The 20782-nt window shown below is 36.8% G+C and overlaps 2 protein-coding genes across 7 annotated transcripts in view; both read left to right on the top strand.

Annotated features, from left to right (window-relative positions):
- Positions 1–1622: 1622 nt before the first annotated feature.
- On the top strand, positions 1623–4417 carry sebox (SEBOX homeobox). Its single transcript, XM_051894815.1, has 3 exons — positions 1623–1882; positions 2687–2889; positions 2967–4417. Exons 1-3 carry the CDS (start codon positions 1783–1785, stop codon positions 3603–3605), a joined length of 942 nt encoding a protein of 313 aa, XP_051750775.1. The 5' UTR covers positions 1623–1782; the 3' UTR covers positions 3606–4417.
- A 10104-nt stretch (positions 4418–14521) lies between these two features.
- The window catches only part of ebf2 (EBF transcription factor 2), a 33609-nt gene continuing 27348 nt past the window's right edge, over positions 14522–20782 (top strand). For 5 of the 6 annotated variants that reach the window (XM_051895660.1, XM_051895659.1, XM_051895662.1 and 2 more), the window contains exons 1-5: positions 14522–15029; positions 16603–16759; positions 17834–17897; positions 18024–18079; positions 18181–18254. In XM_051895660.1, the coding sequence (XP_051751620.1) occupies positions 14896–15029; positions 16603–16759; positions 17834–17897; positions 18024–18079; positions 18181–18254 (485 nt within the window). In that variant the 5' untranslated portion in view covers positions 14522–14895. The remainder of the gene's footprint in view (positions 15030–16602; positions 16760–17833; positions 17898–18023; positions 18080–18180; positions 18255–20782) is intronic. The other variant, XM_051895658.1, reaches the window with a different exon arrangement.

Genomic DNA, 20782 nt, shown 5'->3' with positions numbered 1-20782 from the left:
CTCATCAACAGTATTTTCACAACTTTCAAAAAAAAATAAAAAAAAATAAAAAATAGAGAGAGATTGATATCGGCAGTCAGAAGGGAGAAAAATGTCAACTTTAGGTTTTTTTGTTTGTTTTGTTTTTGTAATTTGATGAAAAGGTAATACAATACTTAGTGTTATAAATGTACATAAATAAATAAAATAAAAAAAGAAATATAAAAAACTTTGACTTTGAAACTGCTGATGACCGTTAAAACGCGTCATCACAGTCCGTGAAAAGGGTCCATTATTCATTGATAAATTTCAAATTATTAGTGTTTTATATATAGCGTTTTTTTACGACCCCAATACGACTAGACTGGTGTTTATTTCTGATTCCGTCCATCGGCGCTAACAACAAGACTCATTGTGTATTGGTAAGGAATTTCTATTAATTAAAACATGTATTAAAATTAAAACCTTCCAGAAAGCATGCCATGTAACGTTATTTATAATACATTTATAGCTACAAAACCAGGAAAATACACATTTCCCCCTCTGGTGTTTCTGGTTAAACGTCAGATTTGGAGTGTTTGTGTTTCATCTCTTTCAGCAGTTGATGTAGCCACTTGTCGCTATCAATAGACCTTTAATATCAAAGCGCCTGGAATGGCCTATATGTGTATTCAAAGCACAATGTATTGGGCTAAATGGGTCAGTTAAACAAAAAAAAAAAAGTCTGTCATTTTCACAATATAATAAATAGATATAATCTTTACCCAAAAGGTTGTACATATTAGGCTATAGTGCGCATTGGGTTAAATAAAAAAAACCTTGTCTTTCGAATATTTCGAGTATTGACCTGAAAGTGATGGAGCCTCATGCCAACAAAGTTCAAAAACGCACAGATTACTGAAGTAATCTCGGGTTTAGATTACTGTTCATTCGTCGTTCACCGCTCTTAATCCGTAATATCATCCTTAGATAATAATATGTCCCTGGATATTAGAAAAACGCATCCAGGGAATAGGTATAAAAATAATAATAAAGGAACACTCATGTTGACTTGAATTTTTAACGATCAAAGTGGTGCCAGGGTGTACACAAATTGCTGTGATAAATCCTTTGCACTTTTTCGATCATTTTGAATTTAATTTTTGATTAATAAGATGTTTGATGGATGAAACTGAAAACGCTTGTATTTATTTCACTTTTTATTGTGAGTTTCTCCATCTTCAGGTGGTCTCTTTAGTGGCTGTTTTTTATTTTATAGTATTTTATTTATTATTATTTCATAATATTTTATGTTATATACGTTCATTGTATTGTATATAGGCCTATTAATTTTGTATAGTGAAAAATTGCATTGAAACAACCTGATCCAACATTTTCTGTGAAAAATGGACATCTTTGACCTGAGGCTTTCACGAGAGACACAGGCACAGGTGAAGTGTGTGGTTATTTGCCTGATAAAGGACCTGTGATAGACAGCTGCAGGACGCCCATCAGACGAAATCGGAATCTCTGCTTTCCTGTCGACACGGCCGCTACAGGAGATGGGTACGAAGTTGCCAGACATGCTCGAGGGATTACCCTGCCGGGTGGAGGGGGGATCAAAGTTGAAAGCATTTTTATTCTTCTCTGATTCAGGCTGTCGCTGTGCCTATACGACACCTTGAAGGGCGACAGGAGCGTGTGGGTGTGAAAAGGAGCGAGTATAAAGTAGGAGGGTTTAAATGCGCTGTGAAACATTTCATCGTTGGACGCGGGCAGGACTGGAACCTCAGACCACTCAACTTTTCTTGTGCACACTGGACTATGGCATTGTTTTTTGACCAGTCGTTCGATTTAGTTCAAAAAATAACCGTGGACACGGAAAGAGATTTTATTTTCAACACAAACATGGTCCAGTTTACAGGTGAGGACCTCACTTTGGTTTAAACACGTTAAGTTTGTTGGATTGTTACTAATAATGGGATTTCTTATTCTTTCTTATTCTACTTTTTTAAAATAATCTAAAAGAACGTTCCTTATAAGAACGTTCCAACTAAATAAATAAACCAACATTCTTAAAAATAAAGGATATTTATTGCCATTGATGGTTCACTCTATAAAATGCTGGGTTAAAAACAACCCAAACTGGGTTGAAAATGGACAAACCCAGTGGTTGGGTTAAATGTTTTCCCAACGTGCTGGGTAGTTTTATTAAACTCAACTATTGTTTATAAATTACTTTATTGCTTGCTTAAAATGAACCTAAAATATTTTGGAAATTAACATTTGTTAATGTTTAATAAATGAACATTTATTAATAAGTTTAATAAATAATAATTAAACAATAAACATTTATTAAATTGCTCGTTTAATAGTCAAAATCCTTTGACTCTAGTAATTATGTGTCTGATCTTTAATTTCCAACATATTTTGGGTTCATTTTAAGTCAGCCATATAGTCATTTTTAAACAGTTGGGTTAAATAAAACTACCCAGCATGTTTGTCAAACATTTAACCCAACTGCTGGGCTTGTCCATTTTCCATTTTTTTAGAGTGTTCCATGAAGAATCTTTAACATCCATGGAATTTTTCCATTAGATTCTTTACATTATTAAAACGTTCTTCACACTAATGGTTCTTTTAAGAACCCAGAAAGGTTATTCTATGGCAATACCGCAGAACCTGATTTCTGACAACACTTTACTAAACAAGTGACTGATTTTTTTAGACGTAACAACCAAGCATACGCTGTCTTCTCCTGAACTCGAAAGAACTTACCACGCTGAGGGGCAGAGGAAAAGGAAGAGGACGATTTTCAGCCGCGCGCAACTGTCAGAACTGGAGCGCGCTTTCATGATTACGCCATATCCAGACATCACGCTGCGCGAGAGACTGGCTGCGCTCACTCTGCTCCCAGAAAGCAAAATTCAGGTAATAAAACTGTAGTGTAATATTGTTTATTTTGATTTCAGCCTGTCTTGATTTGACATTTTAATCTTTATTTGCAGGTGTGGTTCCAAAACAGACGGGCTCGCAGTATGAAAAGCAAGAAGCTGACCACACCAGTAAGGAGGAGTTCAGGCAGGGAAGTGAGCTCTGGCTGTATACCTGTAGCGTCCTTTCCATCAACCAATCTTGATTTAAACCCAGAACAAAATTCTGGCGTCCAAGAACAAGTAACAGAGGCCAACAGAGGCCCGCGTCACCATCAGCAAAGCCTTAGACAAGCTCTGAGTCCCTGGTCCCAAAATCTTCCACCGCCACCCTCTATTTCCCCAGACCTGCCTGGAGTTCTGCAGTGGGGGAACAGACACCCTGAAACACCTGGAGCGTCATCTTTCTCCAATTGTCCATCAGACAGGTTGGCTCAATATTCGTTCCAAAACCAGCCGAACGGTCTCTGGCAGATTAACTGCTTTACAGCTCACCCTGAAGGTTTCTCTGGACATCAGCTGAAATCTTACTGTACTGCCAATCAGGGCTTATATTCTTCCATGTCTGTGGACCATGTGATTCCTACACATCAAACCAGTTTGGATGGAGCATTACAAAGACAGGCTTTGACACACTACCCTCAGACCTCACTGGGAGATATTTCTGACCTCATATATAAAGCAGCTGTAGTCACCAATCTGGAGGACTGCTAAACTGTATATTTCATGTATTGTTACATAAACACTATTGTAAAATACTGTCTCTGGTGAACTGATGTCAGTTGTATGTCTCAAATGTGCTAATGGTACTTATTTTAATATGTGCGAATGGAACATGTTTCCTCTTCTTTTCTTTTTTCTTTTTTTTTTTTGTTGCTATTTTGCACAACTGCAGATGTGAAGAGCTAGTTTAGGATTGTCCAGGATTCCCGTGTCAGTTTGAATTAATGCAAAATATTTTGATTTCGAACAAATTTAAATAATGTTTTCAGTATGTTTCTGTGTGGTGTCCTCTGTATTCTCTTTATCAAGATGTTCACATTGTGTGTATTAATATTTATATAAATAAATCACTTGTCTATTTATTTACGTTCACCTTTAACAAATTAATAGGTATCTGTGCCATAAAACAGTTGTGACAATATTAATTCTTCACAGGTAAGCATCTCCTTTGTTTGCAAAACTTGTAACAAATATTAGGATATTGTTGCATTAATCTAGCATGTACTAATATACGAATCAATCTCGACTAATCTTTTGTTCATGACATCTAAGGCATTGTGGGTTTTTATATAATCTTAAAAATAAGACAACCACATCCACCTCGCCAGAACAAAAACAAAACCTGGGAATAAACAATAAATGTAAAAAACAAAATCATAAACAATAACATTTAAAAAAAAATTAAATACCTCAGGGCTCATGTTTTATCAGCTTATGGGTCTTAGATTACATTTGGATTTGAAGATCCAAACAGTATATTACTATCGAAGTAATTATAGAGAAAATATCATGGACCTCCCAGGTTTCAGCTGACCTGCTGGACACTGATCTCTATGTATCATAATCATCTCCACACAAAATAATCTTCAAATAAAATATAATAAATTCTCCTAATCCTAGTGTCAAATCTACAGTCATACTCTGTTTTGTGTGTCAGCTTGTGTGTGTGTTCCTGATGCAGCTACATCCTTTAATCCAAAGGAAGATATTGAAGGGATATGTGCTTATTTTGTTAGAAGAAAAACAGGAAATATAATAATAATCATAGACAGGTTGATCGGTACACAATGTTAGATGATCCTGAATAATTCCTTTTCATTTTCCTTTTCAGCCTCCAGATCATTTTTTTCAATACAGCACAAGATGGCAGTAGAGCCAACCTTTAAGCTGTAATGCATGTAATAATAATAATAATAATAATAATTACTATTATTTTTATTGCTTGCTAATTATTATTGAGTGTCTCAATAACTAAGCTTGGACACGTCAGGATATTTATTAATATATCTCTGATTGTGTTCATCAGAAAGAAGGAAGTCATATACACCTAGGATGGCTTGAGGGTGAGTAAATCATGGGGTAATTTTCATTTGAAAGTGAACTAATCCTTTAAATTTGTCCCATTGATCAATTCTCAATTAAAGGTACATATTTGTAACTTCTTTTTTTTTTTTTTTTTTTTCTTTTCAAAATTAACAACATGTAAATAATGAGTACATACATCATCCTTCTTCCAAAACTTACCCTGATTCACTATGCTCAGCCTATTATAAGTGTTTATTTTAGACCTGATGGGATGGTTTTCGCGAGAAATGGCGTGCATGCGTCACTCACCAGTGCATGTCTCGTTATATCCGTAAATAGAGAAAGAGATGACATTAAAAATAAATAAATAAATAAATAAATAAAAATCCGTAAATAGAGAAAAGTTGCTTAGGCTACTTTGAAGTGTATAGAGCGGGAGTGGCAGAGGTTAGTTGTCACAACTAGCCAGAAAGGTTGGCACAGAGCCGCTAAATCTCCAACCTCGGGGAATCACCTGTTTAAAAAAAAAAAAAAAAAAAGCCAGACAGATGAGAGTCTGCTGGTAAAAAAAGGAGAAAGTGACAGAGCTCGTAATAAAACGAGAATCAACATTGGCTTGGCTTTTCGGAGATCCTCAGGGATTTTAAATGTAAAAGCGACAAGAAGATAGCATTTTATATTACTCAACAGGTGAGTAAAGTAGCTAGGCTATTTAATTGAACTGATAATTTGTCATATGTAGCTTTCTAACAGAGTTCATTGTAAAGCATCATCTATTGTGAAGGGTTATTTCATTATGGTTGTTGTAGCAATGTGCTGGAATTTATTTTCAAGGAAATACCATGTCTATTAATGGATCAGTAACCTCTTCAGAGAGTCAGGTTGAGATCCTTTCCATCTAAACTGGTTATAGCCTAGTAGTGAATGTTTGTGAGCAGTAGGATAATCCATCTCTCTCTCTCTTTTAGTTATGAGAAAGAACCATATTCATCTGCATTCCGCACAGTCACGCAGAGCCGAAGCACATAAACAATGATCTTCCGCAAAATGCATGCAGTTTTGTTTTGTTAGCCTACCTTTAAGCGTGCCCGACAACTGCATTTATAAAAGTTCTGATTCTGCAAGACCGCACGAGCCGTTGCCCCTCATCTACATGCCTAGTCACAGCCCAACCGAGCAAATCCAGCGCCCTTCGGAGCAGCATATACTATATCTCCCTGATTGACCTGCCTTCAATGGTGACAGACAACCTAGGTAGCCTAACGATCGTGTTTGTCCTAAACTTCGACACTGTCACTGCTATGAAATGAAACCACTATTAAAATGTCTCAATACAGCCAGCCTTGACTTGTTTGCTCAGTTTTTTTTTTTTTTTTTTTTGCTCACTATTTTGCAATTACTCTCGCGCTTCGACTCGTTCACTAAACTGAACAGCCAATGAGAGTTCTCTCTCTCGCTCAACGGCCCGACGCCAATTCTACATGCTGAATCGGCCCCCAAAAATACCCAACAGCGTCCGACCAGAGCCAATGGTGCAGAACACACCAGGAAAACTTTTTCGGCCGACGCATAAAAACGGTCCGACGTTGCCCGACGGCCGATCACCGCCGCCGGATTTTTGTAATCGCGCATACTTACACCGTGTCCTAACCAGACACGACGCGACGCCACGACAAGCGATAAAAGGTATCTTTTCCATGTTAATCGGAGTTTTTGTCCTAACCAGAGAATATACTATTTTAGATACGGTTTCTATTTCTCCGCGACGTCGCGGCTGAAACAGCAACACAAAGTATGGCAATGTTAATATCAGGCACTGTTTATGTGCTTTATTTAATGTTAAAAGCGTCTAACGTGAGTTTGAATATCGTTCTGTTCCCAGCTTTTTAGCTGTAATGAAAACAACACTGGCTAATTCACCTCAGATCTTGAAAATAAATAAATGGGCACAAGAAGTTCAAACTGTCAACTCAATGCGAACAAACAAGTGTATTCTATGACAAAGATTGGTTCAGTCACTCCGTTTGTACTTTAAATAATGTTTAAATTGTGTAATATTTATGAATTTTACGAAGTACTTGCCCATTTCATTGTGTCCGCTGTGCTCTTGCCGAGAGAGCCCGCCCACACTCTCTTCTGATTGGCTGTGGTTTTTGATTGATTTTATCGCTTCTCATTTTCGCATCGCGTCTGGTGTGGACAGTCAAATTGCTCGTCGTTGGAATCTTATCGCATCGAGTCTGGTTAGGACATGGTGTTATATGCGCAGGTCGCAAGAGCATATAATTTTTTTTTCATTTTGCAGTAATTAGTTTATCCACAAGGTTACAACCGTGCCCTGGGGGCGTCGATTCACAAGGTAGTCAAAGAAAACCTGCATAAACAGAACAGACCGGAACGGAACGCATGCAAGCTACAGCGACGATGGAGGCCTACATAGACGAGAGATTGTGTGAAGAGGTTAGAAAGTACAACTCTAGCATGAAAGAATATACAAAGATGTTTACATGGCGAGTTGTAACTCGTGGCGAGAGATTGTTCAAAACTCTGCATGCGTCGAACGCCTGTGTATGTGTACGAGTCAAATGAAGTATACTTTGCAAGGCTGTGTGTTCGACTGTGCGCATACACTAGCGTACGGGTAAAAAAACGAAGTATACCCAGGGCTTAAGAATGTTGCTACATGGCTGGGGAAACCACATAACAATACTGATAACTATCTTTCATACAGTGAGGTGTCCCAGGGCCTTCAGTAGCAGTAGCCTCCGTGTGCAGGCTGGTTTACACAGGAATCATAAAGATTGCAGCCCTGTGCCAGCAGACCTTAAAGTTGCCAACTGTCCAGGAGCTTAACAATGTTGGCCTTGGCCACTGTGTTGGTGCCATAGATGGATGTCATGTCCAATTCAAGACCCCAGGACTACATCAATAGGAAGCTCTTCCCATCCTCTTCCCAGTGTTTGATGGGAAGGGCAGATTCCTTAACTTTTTTGTGGGATATCCAGGTTCTGTCCATGATACCAGAGTCTTGAAGAACAGCAGGATCTACAGAGAAGCTCTGTATCCTTCACAAGGATACTTTGTTGTGGGGAATGGTGGCTACTCCTGCATCAGCCATCATTTTCATCCATATACCGGGAGCCAGTCCACTTCAACCACAGACCACACCTTTGTTCCAACAGTCATCATTATTCTCCATAACATCTGCCTGACAACAGGAGACATGAAGCCACTGAAGTTGTTGATGACATTGGTTTTTCCTCCACCCTGACCAGTGAAAACTCTCAGCTCCACAGATTTATCCTGTAGAGTTAAATGACCACAATTATATGTAATTTCATCCAGATATTTATTTTCAGTGTTAGACACAGTATTGCAGTGTTTTTTTTTTTTTAAAGGAATTAATACTTTTATTGAGAAAGGATGCATTAAATTGATCAAAAGTGTCAGTAAAGGCATTTATGTTACAAAAATGTTCTATTTCAAATAAATGCTGTTCTTATGCATTACTGTATATTGATTTTTTTTTTTAACATTAAAAAAATATCACTAAACCTAAACATTTGACCAGGTACAAAAAGTACCTGGATGACCTACAACTTCCGGCGAGATTCTGAAGAGAGCATGTGATGGACACATTATTATCCCATGAGGCCACAGGAGAGGATTTGTGAATGGCAGTGAAGCGACGCAACTGACGCTGGTAGGTCACATGATAATGACAGCAGATTACATTCATACTACACACTCTCTTGCTATATAGAACATACTTTTTTAGCGGTCATGAAGTAATTACTTATTCAACATAAGTACCAAGAGAGTGTGATTTCGGGTGCAGTCAAAGTTCCTTGATTCCTTAATTTCTCATATGTTCTCAATTGTTTCCATGGTTTCTGATTATGTTCACCTGTTTCTTGTTTAGTTCCTTGTTATTTATATATTGCCCTGTCTTTGAGTTGTATGCGGTCGGTTATTGTTTTGACATGTTTATGCATTGTCTATGTTGTGTTCTCTGTCGCTTGTTGGATTATCTTGTTTAATTAAAACTGCTGCAAATATTCTCGTCTCTACTCTTCTTCATCTTCACTGGACTGAACGTAACAGACCATTATAGATGGATCTATCAGCAGTCCAGATCATCCTCCTTGACCAGGAGGAACACTATCAAGGACCACACTCGTGAGTTCATAGACATATCTCAGTAGTGCATTGCCCAGATAGGTCCCTGTGCATTTTCTGTCATGCGGGAATCAGTGCGCAGACAACTGGCAGCAAATTCACCCCAAGGTCAGAGAAATTGTGAAAAATCCAAGAGCTACATCTCAGACTCTACAGGCCTCAGTTAGCATGTTAAATGATAAAGTTCATGTACAATTAGGAAAAGACTGAACACACCAGCAAACAGAATGGCTGAAAAAGAAAAAGTGTTGCAGTGGCCCAGTCAAAGTCCAGACCTCATCCTGACTGAAATGCTGTGGCGGGACCTTCAGAGAGCTGTGCATAAACACATGCCCACAATCCTCAATGAACTGAAGCAACATTGTAAAGAAGAGCAGGCCAAAAAACGTTGTGAGAGACGGATAAAGTCATATAGAAAATGATTACTCCAAGCTATTGCTGCTAAAGGTGGTTCTATAAGCTATTTAATCATAGGGTGTATTTAGTTTGGCTCCATTTTGGCTTTATTTTTGTTAAATAAATAATGATGCGGTGTAATATGTCATGTGTTCTTGTTCATCTTAGGTTGTATTTACCTAATTTTAAGACCTCCTAAAGACCAGATGATTTATTATCACCTGATATGTAAAACCATAGAATTCAAAAGGGTGTACTTTCTTTTTCACATGACCGTATATGCAGAACCATATAGCCTACACATAGACAAATATTGAAAATGGATATAGAAACAAAAAACGTGAGTTCCATCTAGTGGCAAATTAATGTAAGGACATCAAACATTCCCCTCTTAGTTATTAAATAAATTCTTTCTGTAGGTTGATCAATAACAGTGCATGAAACAGAAATAAAGAGCATCACATTTGTTATAAATAAACATTTTCACATGTATGTGAATAATACTCTAAACTGAATAGTAAATAAATGCGAGAAAACACTCAATGATAACATTATGAACATATTGTTAAACGTAGCCTAATAACAATATTTTGGTCGTTTTGGATGAAATCGAATGCTAAGTTAATTTTATGCATTACCAAAAATAATATAGCATGTCTGCAACATAGCAACGTAGCTACAACAGCGCGAAGCAATACAAAGCAATTGTAGACGATGTTTGAAACTTTGGGATAAGTTATAACAAAAGCATAGGCTATAATAACATTTTTTGAAGAGTCAGGGGTGCAGTTAAGATGAGTTTTCAGCTTCTTGAATATTATCAGAAGTCGGCTGTCCGGACAGAGCTGGAAAGAGAATTCCACCAGCAAGGAACAAAACGGAAATATTCTGGAAAGTGATTTTGTGCCTCTCTGTGATTGTACCACGAGGCGCCGCTCACACACCGATCGCAGGCTTCTGGAGGAGATGTAGACTGATAAAAGAGGTAGGAGGGTGCGGGGCCTGTGGTTGTTTAACCAGGGGCGTAATTTCTTCACAAGTGGCAGTTCTGGCACATTACTGCGAGTCAGTGGTGTAATTATCTATTGTCCTATATTACAAGTTCAAGGCTTCATAAAAAAGATTGAAATCCGAGAGGTATATGATTCGTCCATAGACAGCAATGTAATCAACACTTTGTCCAGAAAGGTACTAAAGACATTGTTAAAAAAGTCTACGTGACTGCAGTGGTTTAACCTTAATGTTATGAAGGGAGGAGAATACATTTTGTGCGCAAAAACAAAACAAAAATAACAACTTTATTCAACAATATCTTCTCTTCTTGTGTCATTCTCATACGTTGTTTATGTCCAGCGCTTCCAGATACGTCAGAACACCGACTCATTATTATTATTATTATCATCACACTGATGTGTAGTGCTGCTCATGTGAACAGCTTCTGTCAATACTGAGCCAGCGTTCTGACCAACCTGGAAGCGCTGAACGTAAACAGCGTATGAGAATGAAACAGAAGAGCAGATATTGTTGAATAAAGTCGTTATTTTTGTTTTGTTTTTGCACACAAAAAGAATTCTTGTCACTTAACATTAAGGTTGAACCACTGCAGTCACGTGGACTGTTTTAACGATGTCTTTAGTACCTTTCTGGACCTTGAAAGTGGTGGTTATATTGCTGTCTATGGATGAGTCATATCGGATTTCATCAAAAATATCTTAGTTTGTGTTCCAAGATGAACAAAGGTCTTATGGGTGTGGAACGACATGAGGGTGAGTAATTAATGAAAGAAATAAAATTTTTTGGGTCAACTAACCCTCAAACGCACCCCTTATGGCAGCCGAGAAATGAAGCCTATAAATGAGCTGGTGCACGGCTCTCAGTGTGCATTATACAAAATGGAAGTTTTAAGGCCAAAAAACAAAACAAAAAACGGTACAGTAAAAACTACTCAAAATTTTGGATTTTGTTAGAGCAAATAAGCTACCTCTAGGCCCAGTCTGATTTTGCCATTTTCAGATCATGTGCCGAGTTATTGACGAGGATCTTTCTTGTACATTTGACCTCACAGAGGATGAACTGCAACTGCTTCCAGTCATTTACTCTTTAATCTCAAAGTTCAACCAATACAGTAACATAGGCCTAACTAATTATTTACATTGTATTTGAACTGTATAGCCAGGGGAGAACTGCTCCGGTCGTTTTTTCATGTGTTTTTTTTTTTTTTCTCTCCAGCATCACACTAGTGTAGAGAACTAGATATTATGTAATTTGCATAGGCCTAATGTAGCCTAAGTAGGCTATGTGACTTTCAATTAACCTCTCAGTTAAACATCACGGCCTATTTCGGAGAATCTCGGTATTCTAAAAATTGGGAAAATGAACACTCGTTGATTTTGTCTGAAAATTTGGTAGGCTAATAAATGATTGGGCTAGGTCAGGTGTTGAGATAAAAACAACCAAGTAAATCCAACCAAAGGAATCACTTTTGCATGCAGTACATCGCCTTATTAATCAAGAAAAACATAAAATAACTGGATTTTACAAGGTTCCTGTTTAATATTTGAAAGGCTATTAAAGGTCTATTTTTGTTCCCCTCAAGGCATGACATTTACTATAACAAATTTCACCACTTTATATGCTAGCTCAAGTGCACAAACATTATCTTAGGAAACAACTTTATAAATCGAAGAGAACCAGTTTCAGTGACGGCTGGACCATTTGACAGCCTAATGGTTGCAACTATAGATGGGATACGTGTAGACAAACATAAACATACAAAACATTATTACTATTATGATATTAGTGTTATTCTTTCACGACCATAGAGACACGTTGAAATGTTTTTGAATCTACAGTCACTGAGATTGGCTTGAGCTATCCTCCTCTTCGCAGGAAAGGGGCGTGTGCTGCACATATAGTCTATTTTTCATAGGTCCTCTCAGAAAACGACGCTTTGATCACATTACGAAGACATATAAACATTTGCCTACCTATTAAAAAAAAGAAAGAAAAAAACTATTTTTTGGTTTTAAATCAAGTTCCGTAAAATAATATCCAATAGACCGAACCAAGAGTTCCACAAATGCTGTTCTTGCTGCCGATATTATGCACAAAGTTAATGCTCAGCTAATAAACACCTGCTAGCAGAACATTAGGCTATTTGAATGGAAAGATATGCTTTATTTAATGATAAAGTATTGACTAGCTAATAATAAATAACCAATCCTGAAATGATGGATTGTTTGTAGCCTAATAATCACGTCTTTTCAAACTTAGAAGGATTTTTTTTCAACAGGCCTAGCCCAAAAATGCTTTCTTGATATGATTTAGTGTTTCAGTGTCGGCCAAGTAAATGAATGGAGTTCGAGAAATAGCTGACATGTTCGTATTCACGCAAAATTAATCTCTTACAAATTCATTTTCGTTTCGTTTTTTTTTCGTACGTTCTGCTCGCCCTACTAGTTTGGGATGGTGTATAGGGATGGAGATTCATCATATTTACTTTTTTCATACAAATCGTACATTTTCATACGAATCACACCATTCACTCTAAAAAATGCTGGGTTAAAAATAACCCAAGTTGGGTCGAAAATGGACAAACCCAGCGATTGGGTTAAATGTTTGCCCAACCTGCTCGGTAGTTTTATTTAATTCAACTATTGTTTAAAAATTACTGTATTGCTTGCTTAAAATGAACCCAAAATATGTTGGAGATTAACATTTATTATTATGTTTAATAAATGAACATTTATTAATAGGCTATGTTTAATAAATAATAATTAAACAATAAACATTTATTAAAATGCTTATTAATAAATGTCCACCTTTTGATTATTACTGTTGCCTCTAGTAATTATGTGTCTGATTTTTCATTTCCAATCTATTTTGGGCTCATTTTAAGTCAGCCATATAGTAATTTTTAAAGAAGAGTTGAGTTAAATAAAACTGCCCAGCACGTTAGGCAAATATTTAACCCATTCGCTGGGTTTGTCCATTTTCAACCCAACTTGGGTTGTTTTTAAGAGTTAAAGCACAAAATTGCATACTCGTAAAATTACTTTTTCGTGAGAATCATTGCGTAAAACATCTGGTGCCCGGTGAGGCCGTTTTTTTAAAAAACAAAAAAACAAAACAAATAACCTTTCTCATATGAGATACAAGTGGTCTGGCTAGTGATTTAGGAAACGGTGAGTAGGCTATACGTTGCAGTGTGTGCATGGATTCCGCAACAGGTCACATAATAGGGTGAACAGCTGACTCCGAGGCGTGCTGGCAGATGGTTGGTATAAGCCGGGTGGTGGTGGTGTGTGTTTGGTGGGGGGGCTCACATTCATTGTTTAGTTATTTGAGCCCCACGCACAGACAATAACCCCATCCAGTAGCAAGAAAAGATGGAAAAGCTTCTTCTTACAGAGAGGAAATGGTCTAAAAAAAGTTTAGAAAAATCTCATTGTTTTGCCCGTCTGCCGTTTTCTCCCTGCAGATGTCAGTCGTTCAAACTCATTTGCTATTCGTTTTTCTTTGTAACAGATGCATTTACTTACATGTTTTAAAGATATAGCCTAATAAGTAATGAAAAAAATAATCATAACCCCTAACAAATAAAAATAAAAAATTGCTATATGCCGTAGACTATTTAATAGGTTATACGTAATTCTTCTAAAATTTCATTTAATTGTCCAAAGATGTGTCCTGTTTGTTGTCATGGTAAGCAATGTCTTTTGGATAGGATATTCCAACAAACAGTCATTAACTTTAGTCTGAAATCAGACCTCTACGTCAAAAAAAATGACTTTTTCATTTGGTAAGCTATGTCCTTTCAGTATAGTCAGTTACTCCAAGAACGCCAGAAAAAAGGGGACCTTTCAGTTCTCCAAATACGGATTTGCCCCTCCTCTTTTTCGAGCTCTGCAACCCATTCATACTATAGGTCCCAACAGACTCTCGCAGCATCATCACGTTCTTATGGTTTTAAACGGGCACCGTCCCCATCCTCACCAGTTACAGGGTCATCGGCAGAGCAGGTAACCTCTTCAGAGCACCTTGTGAATGTTTGAATCCATATCCTGAGTGGGTTAATTGTAGCAGCACATCTGCAGACGTTATTTGGGAAGTGAATGTTGCTCCCGTAGAACAGGTGAGCGAGTGGACGACGCACATACAGTTTGAATGGGTCTCGAAAAAGGATAAATCTACAGCAATTTTCCAAAAAACTTTCAAAAAGAACCACGGATAACATCACGGGGAATTTCGGAGAATCTCAGTATTCTAAAAATCGGGAAAATCGTTCCATCCTCTACTGAGTCATCAGGAGAACCATCAGGTTATTTTGACTGTTTGTTGTAGGCAAGTGCTTCTGCAGTTTTGCACAAGAGGTTACCTTGTCATTCCAGTTTTGTGGTAAATGTTTGGGAGTTCAGATCACTCGACAAGAAACATCACCGGGTTTAAAGTGGAAACTTTTGAAGACGAAATGGATCCTGTTCGTTCTTGGGTTCGGAATGTCGGCGTTATTGATGCAAACATAGCGGCACAGAGGTAGGATATTCTGCACTGATGCACACTAAATTCTTTTAATTTGTTCAAGTCTTTACATACAAAAACACCACCTAAAGTCATCTGAGTGAATTTAGCCCAAATAACACGCATAAGCTACTAACACAAATGTTAAACTACCATCCAAAAGTACAGAGCATAAATGTAGGATTAGGATACAGTTATTTAAATAACGATTAGCCTTAAACAATTGCGTGAGTTGTCAAAATGTTCAATTTCTCCACGTGCGGTTGTTATTAGCGTATTATTATTAGTAGTATTAGTAATATAGTAGTAGTAGACGCAAACTACTTTCTACCAGTTTTGTTTTCTATAACATTTCAAAAATAGCTACTGCAACAGGTCGGGCTCTTTTGTGGCGGTGGACGTAAAATGACACCGGAGATTAATAGCGTCATCTCAGCCTTCAGTGCTGTTGTAGCTTGAGGTGACAGAGTCACGAGCCGAATGAAAGAGGCAAACAAGACAACACAATGAAACCCGTATTGGCTCATGGTGATACTTTAAGACGCTTGAGCACGTCACTTGAACGGCGATTGTTTGCCAAGTTCTTATTTCCTTTTCATTTCTTGATCATTTGAAGATAGCCTATAGCATAATGTGTTTAATCCAGTATTATTGAACGATTTGTCGAACGTTTATATGTAGGCTGCAATTGAATAATCTTAGGAATTCAAAACAAATCATTAAAAGTTGACTGGTAACTCTAAATAACTTTAGGCTAATAGGCATTAATATTAACGAAAACACACTAGCTACTGTTTGCATCTGCATGTTTACGTTTTGAGAAGTCGATTCTTTATCTGATTTAATTCTATAAATGACTCGAAGTCAACAACTGCCCAGAGCTGCGTTTCCACCAAAACATTAAGTCTGCGATGCTTTTGAAAAATGCAGACAGCTGTTTGTCTATAGGCCTATAAATAATTTCCAAATTACCAAAATGAATCAGTGAAGTCCGTGTGCAAAAGTTATATCATCAAATGGTACATTATTAGAACAATCAGAATAATATTATTGCTTAAAAACCAAACTGATTTGTTGGCTACATTTGGGTGGTTCACCAATTGCACACTGCGCTTTTTTAAAGACTTGATGTATCTGATATTGCTGCAAACACAAAAGTTTGTTCAGAAAAAAATTATATTTTTTCAAAGATTTAACATTTAAAAAATGTAAGAACTAGTAATTGAACATGGTGAGAGCAAATAATAAAAATTAAACAAGACATTTTCGAAGTTAGGCTTTTATAACATTTTTAATTATGACAACAACGTGCTCAAACACACTTTTTAGGCCTAAAACTGTTATTGTCTTCAGCAGTAATAAGTTATAAAGATTCAGACACAAGCTGATATTTTTATAGGTGGAATGAGTGGAAATGTAGCTCCAAATGTGGAAGTATTTTTCATTTTGATCTCATCTGAGACATGCATTAAGAATTGTACTGAGATTATGTTGAATTTAGCAGATGTATTATATCAGTAAATGGTCAGTTGTGAAAAAAATGAATAAATAAACTGTTTTTTAACTCTCCAAAACCCTACATCCACAGTGGAGTGTCCTTATCCCGTGCTCACTTTGAAAAGCAGCCTCCCTCCAATCTCAGAAAGTCCAACTTCTTCCATTTTGTTCTGGCACTGTATGACCGCAATGGACAGCCCGTGGAAGTGGAGAGGACAGCGTTTGTTGACTTTGTGGAGCAGGACAAGGTATATTCTAAAGCATGTTCCACATGATTGAACATTACTGGATTTTTGATGATGTGAGTTAAAGCTTTAAGATAGAAAACAAAACCTTATAAAACATACAGGATGTATGGAATATTTGAAATCTAGAAAAATTAGAGAAGCCATTCTTGTACTTCTGACACTTATTTTACAACATCAACTCCCTCCTCCCAACTCTTCCTTCATGTCTGTTATCTATGTCCATTTTTTAAAAACTTTTAATCCATCCTTTGTGCTTGTCCTGGCAAGACACAGCCTATGCAAGTCTTCAAAAAAAAAAAAAAAAAAAGTACCTATTACAGTTTTTAAAATTTGCTTTAGCCCTATTTTCAAAACTCAAACTGATCACATTTGCAAAACCACTAGCCATTTTTTCAAAACATAATCTCATGCATTCAATGCAGTTGTACATATATTATTTCCACATAATCATTGTTTTACAATGCAATACTGTATCATAGAGCACAATAGTATGATCTTCTTTCAATTTAGTACCTTTAACTGCCACATTAGAAAATGCACTTACCTAACTTAATATAAAATCTGTAATGCTTGTAATAGTATCGCTTCATTAAAAGTTGCATTGAAGATTTGACACAGCCATGAGTTTTGCAAGTTTGCAAATGTTTTCACTTTACCCAATGACTGAATTTATAGTTGAGGGGTGACTTACAGTAATTTAGCAGTCTCTACCATGGTAAAGCCTCGGTTTACAGTATCACATGACATGTAAAACTTAAATACAGGCATTTTACATTACAGCACCTGCTATCTGTCTTCTGATGGTTAAACTGAATGAGAAAAGATGCAAATGAAAAGTCTGATAGTAACAGCATTATGAAAGGCAGTTATAAAACTTTTATATTTAGATGAAACACTTAATATGTGATTTTGTGTATTGTACACCAAAGTAATTAAAAATATATATGTGCTATATAGTTGTGTAGACAATACTCAGCCACAAACTCCTGTATGTTTTCCTGCTTGTTTAAATGTTAATTTTGCGTAATCGAAATTCTTTGTCCTTCCCGTGTCTGTCCTTGCTGTTCTTCTAAGGAGCAGACGGGAGAAAAGACCAACAATGGAACTCACTATAAACTCCAGCTCCTCTATAGTAATGGTATGCTCATAAGTTCTCTTCTCATATATACCTTTATGTCCATGTAGATATTACTCTGTCTGTTGGGACATATAGCATGGGACATATGTGACATCAACAAGGTTTGTTTGTTGTTTTTGTTCACAGGTGTGCGCACAGAACAAGACCTTTATGCACGTCTCATTGATTCCGTCACTAAACAGGTAAAGCACCTCCTTCTTTGTCTTCTAGCCACTAAAAACATGTTCTTAGTTTTGCTCTCTGTGTTGATGACCTCTTTTAAACTCTGTTTTGCATGGTTCAGCCCATATCATATGAAGGACAGAACAAGAATCCAGAAATGTGTCGTGTTCTGCTAACTCATGAGGTCATGTGCAGGTGAGTAAAAAACACAATCAAACCAAAATAGCTGTATTGTGCTATTTGAAAGGGCTGACTTCTGAAAAAAGAGTGCAGCAAATTTACTGTACAGTGATCCATACTCCAGCCACTTCTAAATCACAATTCTTAAAAATACAGGATGGTTTCATGAAGAACCTTTAACATCCATGGAACATTTTAATTGCACAAAAAATGGTTCCTTTAAGAACTGTTCATTGAAAGATTCTTTGGTGAATCCAAAATGGTTCTTCTGTGGCATCACTGTGAAAACCCACTGGAACCTTCATTTTTAAAAGTGTATCTAAAATACACTCCCAATAAGTATAAGTAACTTTAACAATGATTAGCTGTCATGGGATGAGGCCACACCCTCTCATGAATAAAAAGGGGAGGTACTTAAACATTAGAAATGTATAGATGTACCTAACCCTGCAATATTTAGTAACATTCATTTATGATTGGTTTCAGCCCCTGAAGAGGAAATTTGCCCAAAACATCTCAAACACTGTCCGCTAAAATGCACAAATAATGCATGCTACCTTGTCTTTGGTAACATGTTCATAGCAGTAGTAGCTTGTTTGAATCCCTAGCTAGAAGTTTACATAAAAGAAATACATCTTTAGGAAACATGCTGAATGTCCAGCATTCTTCTAACAACCAAAAACATTTCTAGTGTTAGTTTCACTCTAAGCCTGCAATGATGTTAAGAGTGTTCACAGATGATACTAAGGCTACATCTATTTGGATACATCTTTTTTTTTTTTCTATATCTTGGCCTTCTGTCCACACTGAGATGGTGTTTTTGTCCTGCGTAAACTGAACGTTTTGAGTGGATAAATTTGTTGATAAATTTGAAAGTGGCGTTTTCATATTGTAGTGTGGTCTGTGAAAACTGAGGTACAGTATTTGAAAAGGATGGTGCATGTTTAGTCATGTGACGCATATATTGTACCGATAGATATATGGTTAAATGGAATGTGCCTGCTGTTCTCTTTCAGTTTTGCTAAAGATAAATGTTACTTTTATTGGTAACGCTTTATTTTACAGTGTCCTTGTTACACGTTACATGTACTTACTATATTAATAACAGTAAATTATGCATAATTACATGCAACTAACCCTAATACAAACCCTAAGCCTATAGTAAGTACATGTTGTTAATTAATATTACTCAGTACAATAACAAGGACATCTTAAAAGAAAGTGTAACCCTTTTGTTCTGGTTTACGCATGCGCAGCAAGATGATTTTAGCATTTTCTGACATTTCAGTGTGGACGAGAAACTTTTGGAAAACTGTTTTCAAATGTTTACGAATTAGATGTAGCCTAAATATCATGAACAAAATGAACATGAGCATTCTCTGTTCAGTACAAGCAAACACATGCTCATTGGGAAAACGTGCCTCTACCTATATTTTTGCAAAACTCAAAACACACACAAATACATACAAATCACTGCAGGTTACAGCTGAAATGAACACTAGAGGCAGTAAAACAGCAACAACTTTTATTCCTTTTCATGCAAAAAAAATATGATTACAGGGGCAGATTGCGATTAATAAAGACTTGTTTTCGCACGGTTCCTTGAACAATACTATTTTATGACCTCAAAACACTTTTACCATAGTGAATCATTTGTAAACAAATACATTTTGACATTTGCATCACGTAACAAGCTCCATATACACTGTAAACCCGAATAAGTTGGGCTAACTCAAAAAATTTGAGGTAATCAGTTACATCATTTTTTTTGCAGAACTTAAGCAGAACCATCAAGTTTTGAGTTTGTAGTACTGATGCATGTTAATTGCTCCTAACTTGAAATACTGAGTTAGCTAACTCGTACATTTTAATAGCAATCAACATAAAAGATTTGGTTAATTAACTTTTTTTTAATTCTAGTTCTTGCAAATCAAATATGTGGCTTTTCTGACATGGTAAACTTGCTCAGTAGCTCACCTGGTACAGTATTGCAAGTCTGAAGTAGGCCACTCATGTACAATAAAAAAGACTTGTAGAAGCAAGCTAAAATAGCATGGTTGCTCCAGCAAATGTGATTTTATCTCACGTTTGCTTTAGTTAATATTGTTAGTTAATATTGAATGTTTAAGTTTTAGTGTAGGTGGTATGTTATTTTCAACTGCGATAGAGCATTAACCTCTCAGGACATTTTATTTCCGAACTGCTGTGATACGTACAACAGCCAGCGTAATAAAACGCTGCAGGATTCACGTTTATCTGTTTTGGATAAAACTGAACATGCTTTAAGCGCCACTCACTTGACATTTCACTTTGGAAGTGTTGCGAAATGTGCAAGGCGCAACGTAATATCATTCGTTTTGCAGAAATGTCGCCACAGGCACGTTTTTCCAATTAGCCTGGGTTGGAACAAGCACAAGCACAATGTCCAAGAGAGTATATGGTAGCTGGGCTAAGAGAAAAAGGAACAGCAAGTGTCACAGGAGACAGAAAAGACAGGGGGTGTGCAGTGACCTCAGGCTTGAGGACAGCATTAGGGAGGGCAG

This window comes from Ctenopharyngodon idella, chromosome 5 (assembly GCF_019924925.1).
Source record: "Ctenopharyngodon idella isolate HZGC_01 chromosome 5, HZGC01, whole genome shotgun sequence".
NCBI classification, from domain to species: Eukaryota; Metazoa; Chordata; class Actinopteri; order Cypriniformes; family Xenocyprididae; genus Ctenopharyngodon; species Ctenopharyngodon idella.
The sequence above is the reverse complement of the archived record's forward strand: the minus strand, read 5'-3'. Positions and strand labels throughout refer to the sequence as shown.

What these genes read in the sequence shown, in the direction of transcription:
- sebox (XM_051894815.1), top strand. Translation starts at nt 1,783, where the DNA reads ATGGCATTGTTTTTTGACCAGTCGTTCGATTTAGTTCAAAAAATAACC. An exon ending in AAACATGGTCCAGTTTACAG is followed by an intron (nt 1,883 to 2,686) that starts GTGAGGACCTCA and finishes TGATTTTTTTAG; the next exon opens with ACGTAACAACCAAGCATACG. An exon ending in TCCCAGAAAGCAAAATTCAG is followed by an intron (nt 2,890 to 2,966) that starts GTAATAAAACTG and finishes CTTTATTTGCAG; the next exon opens with GTGTGGTTCCAAAACAGACG.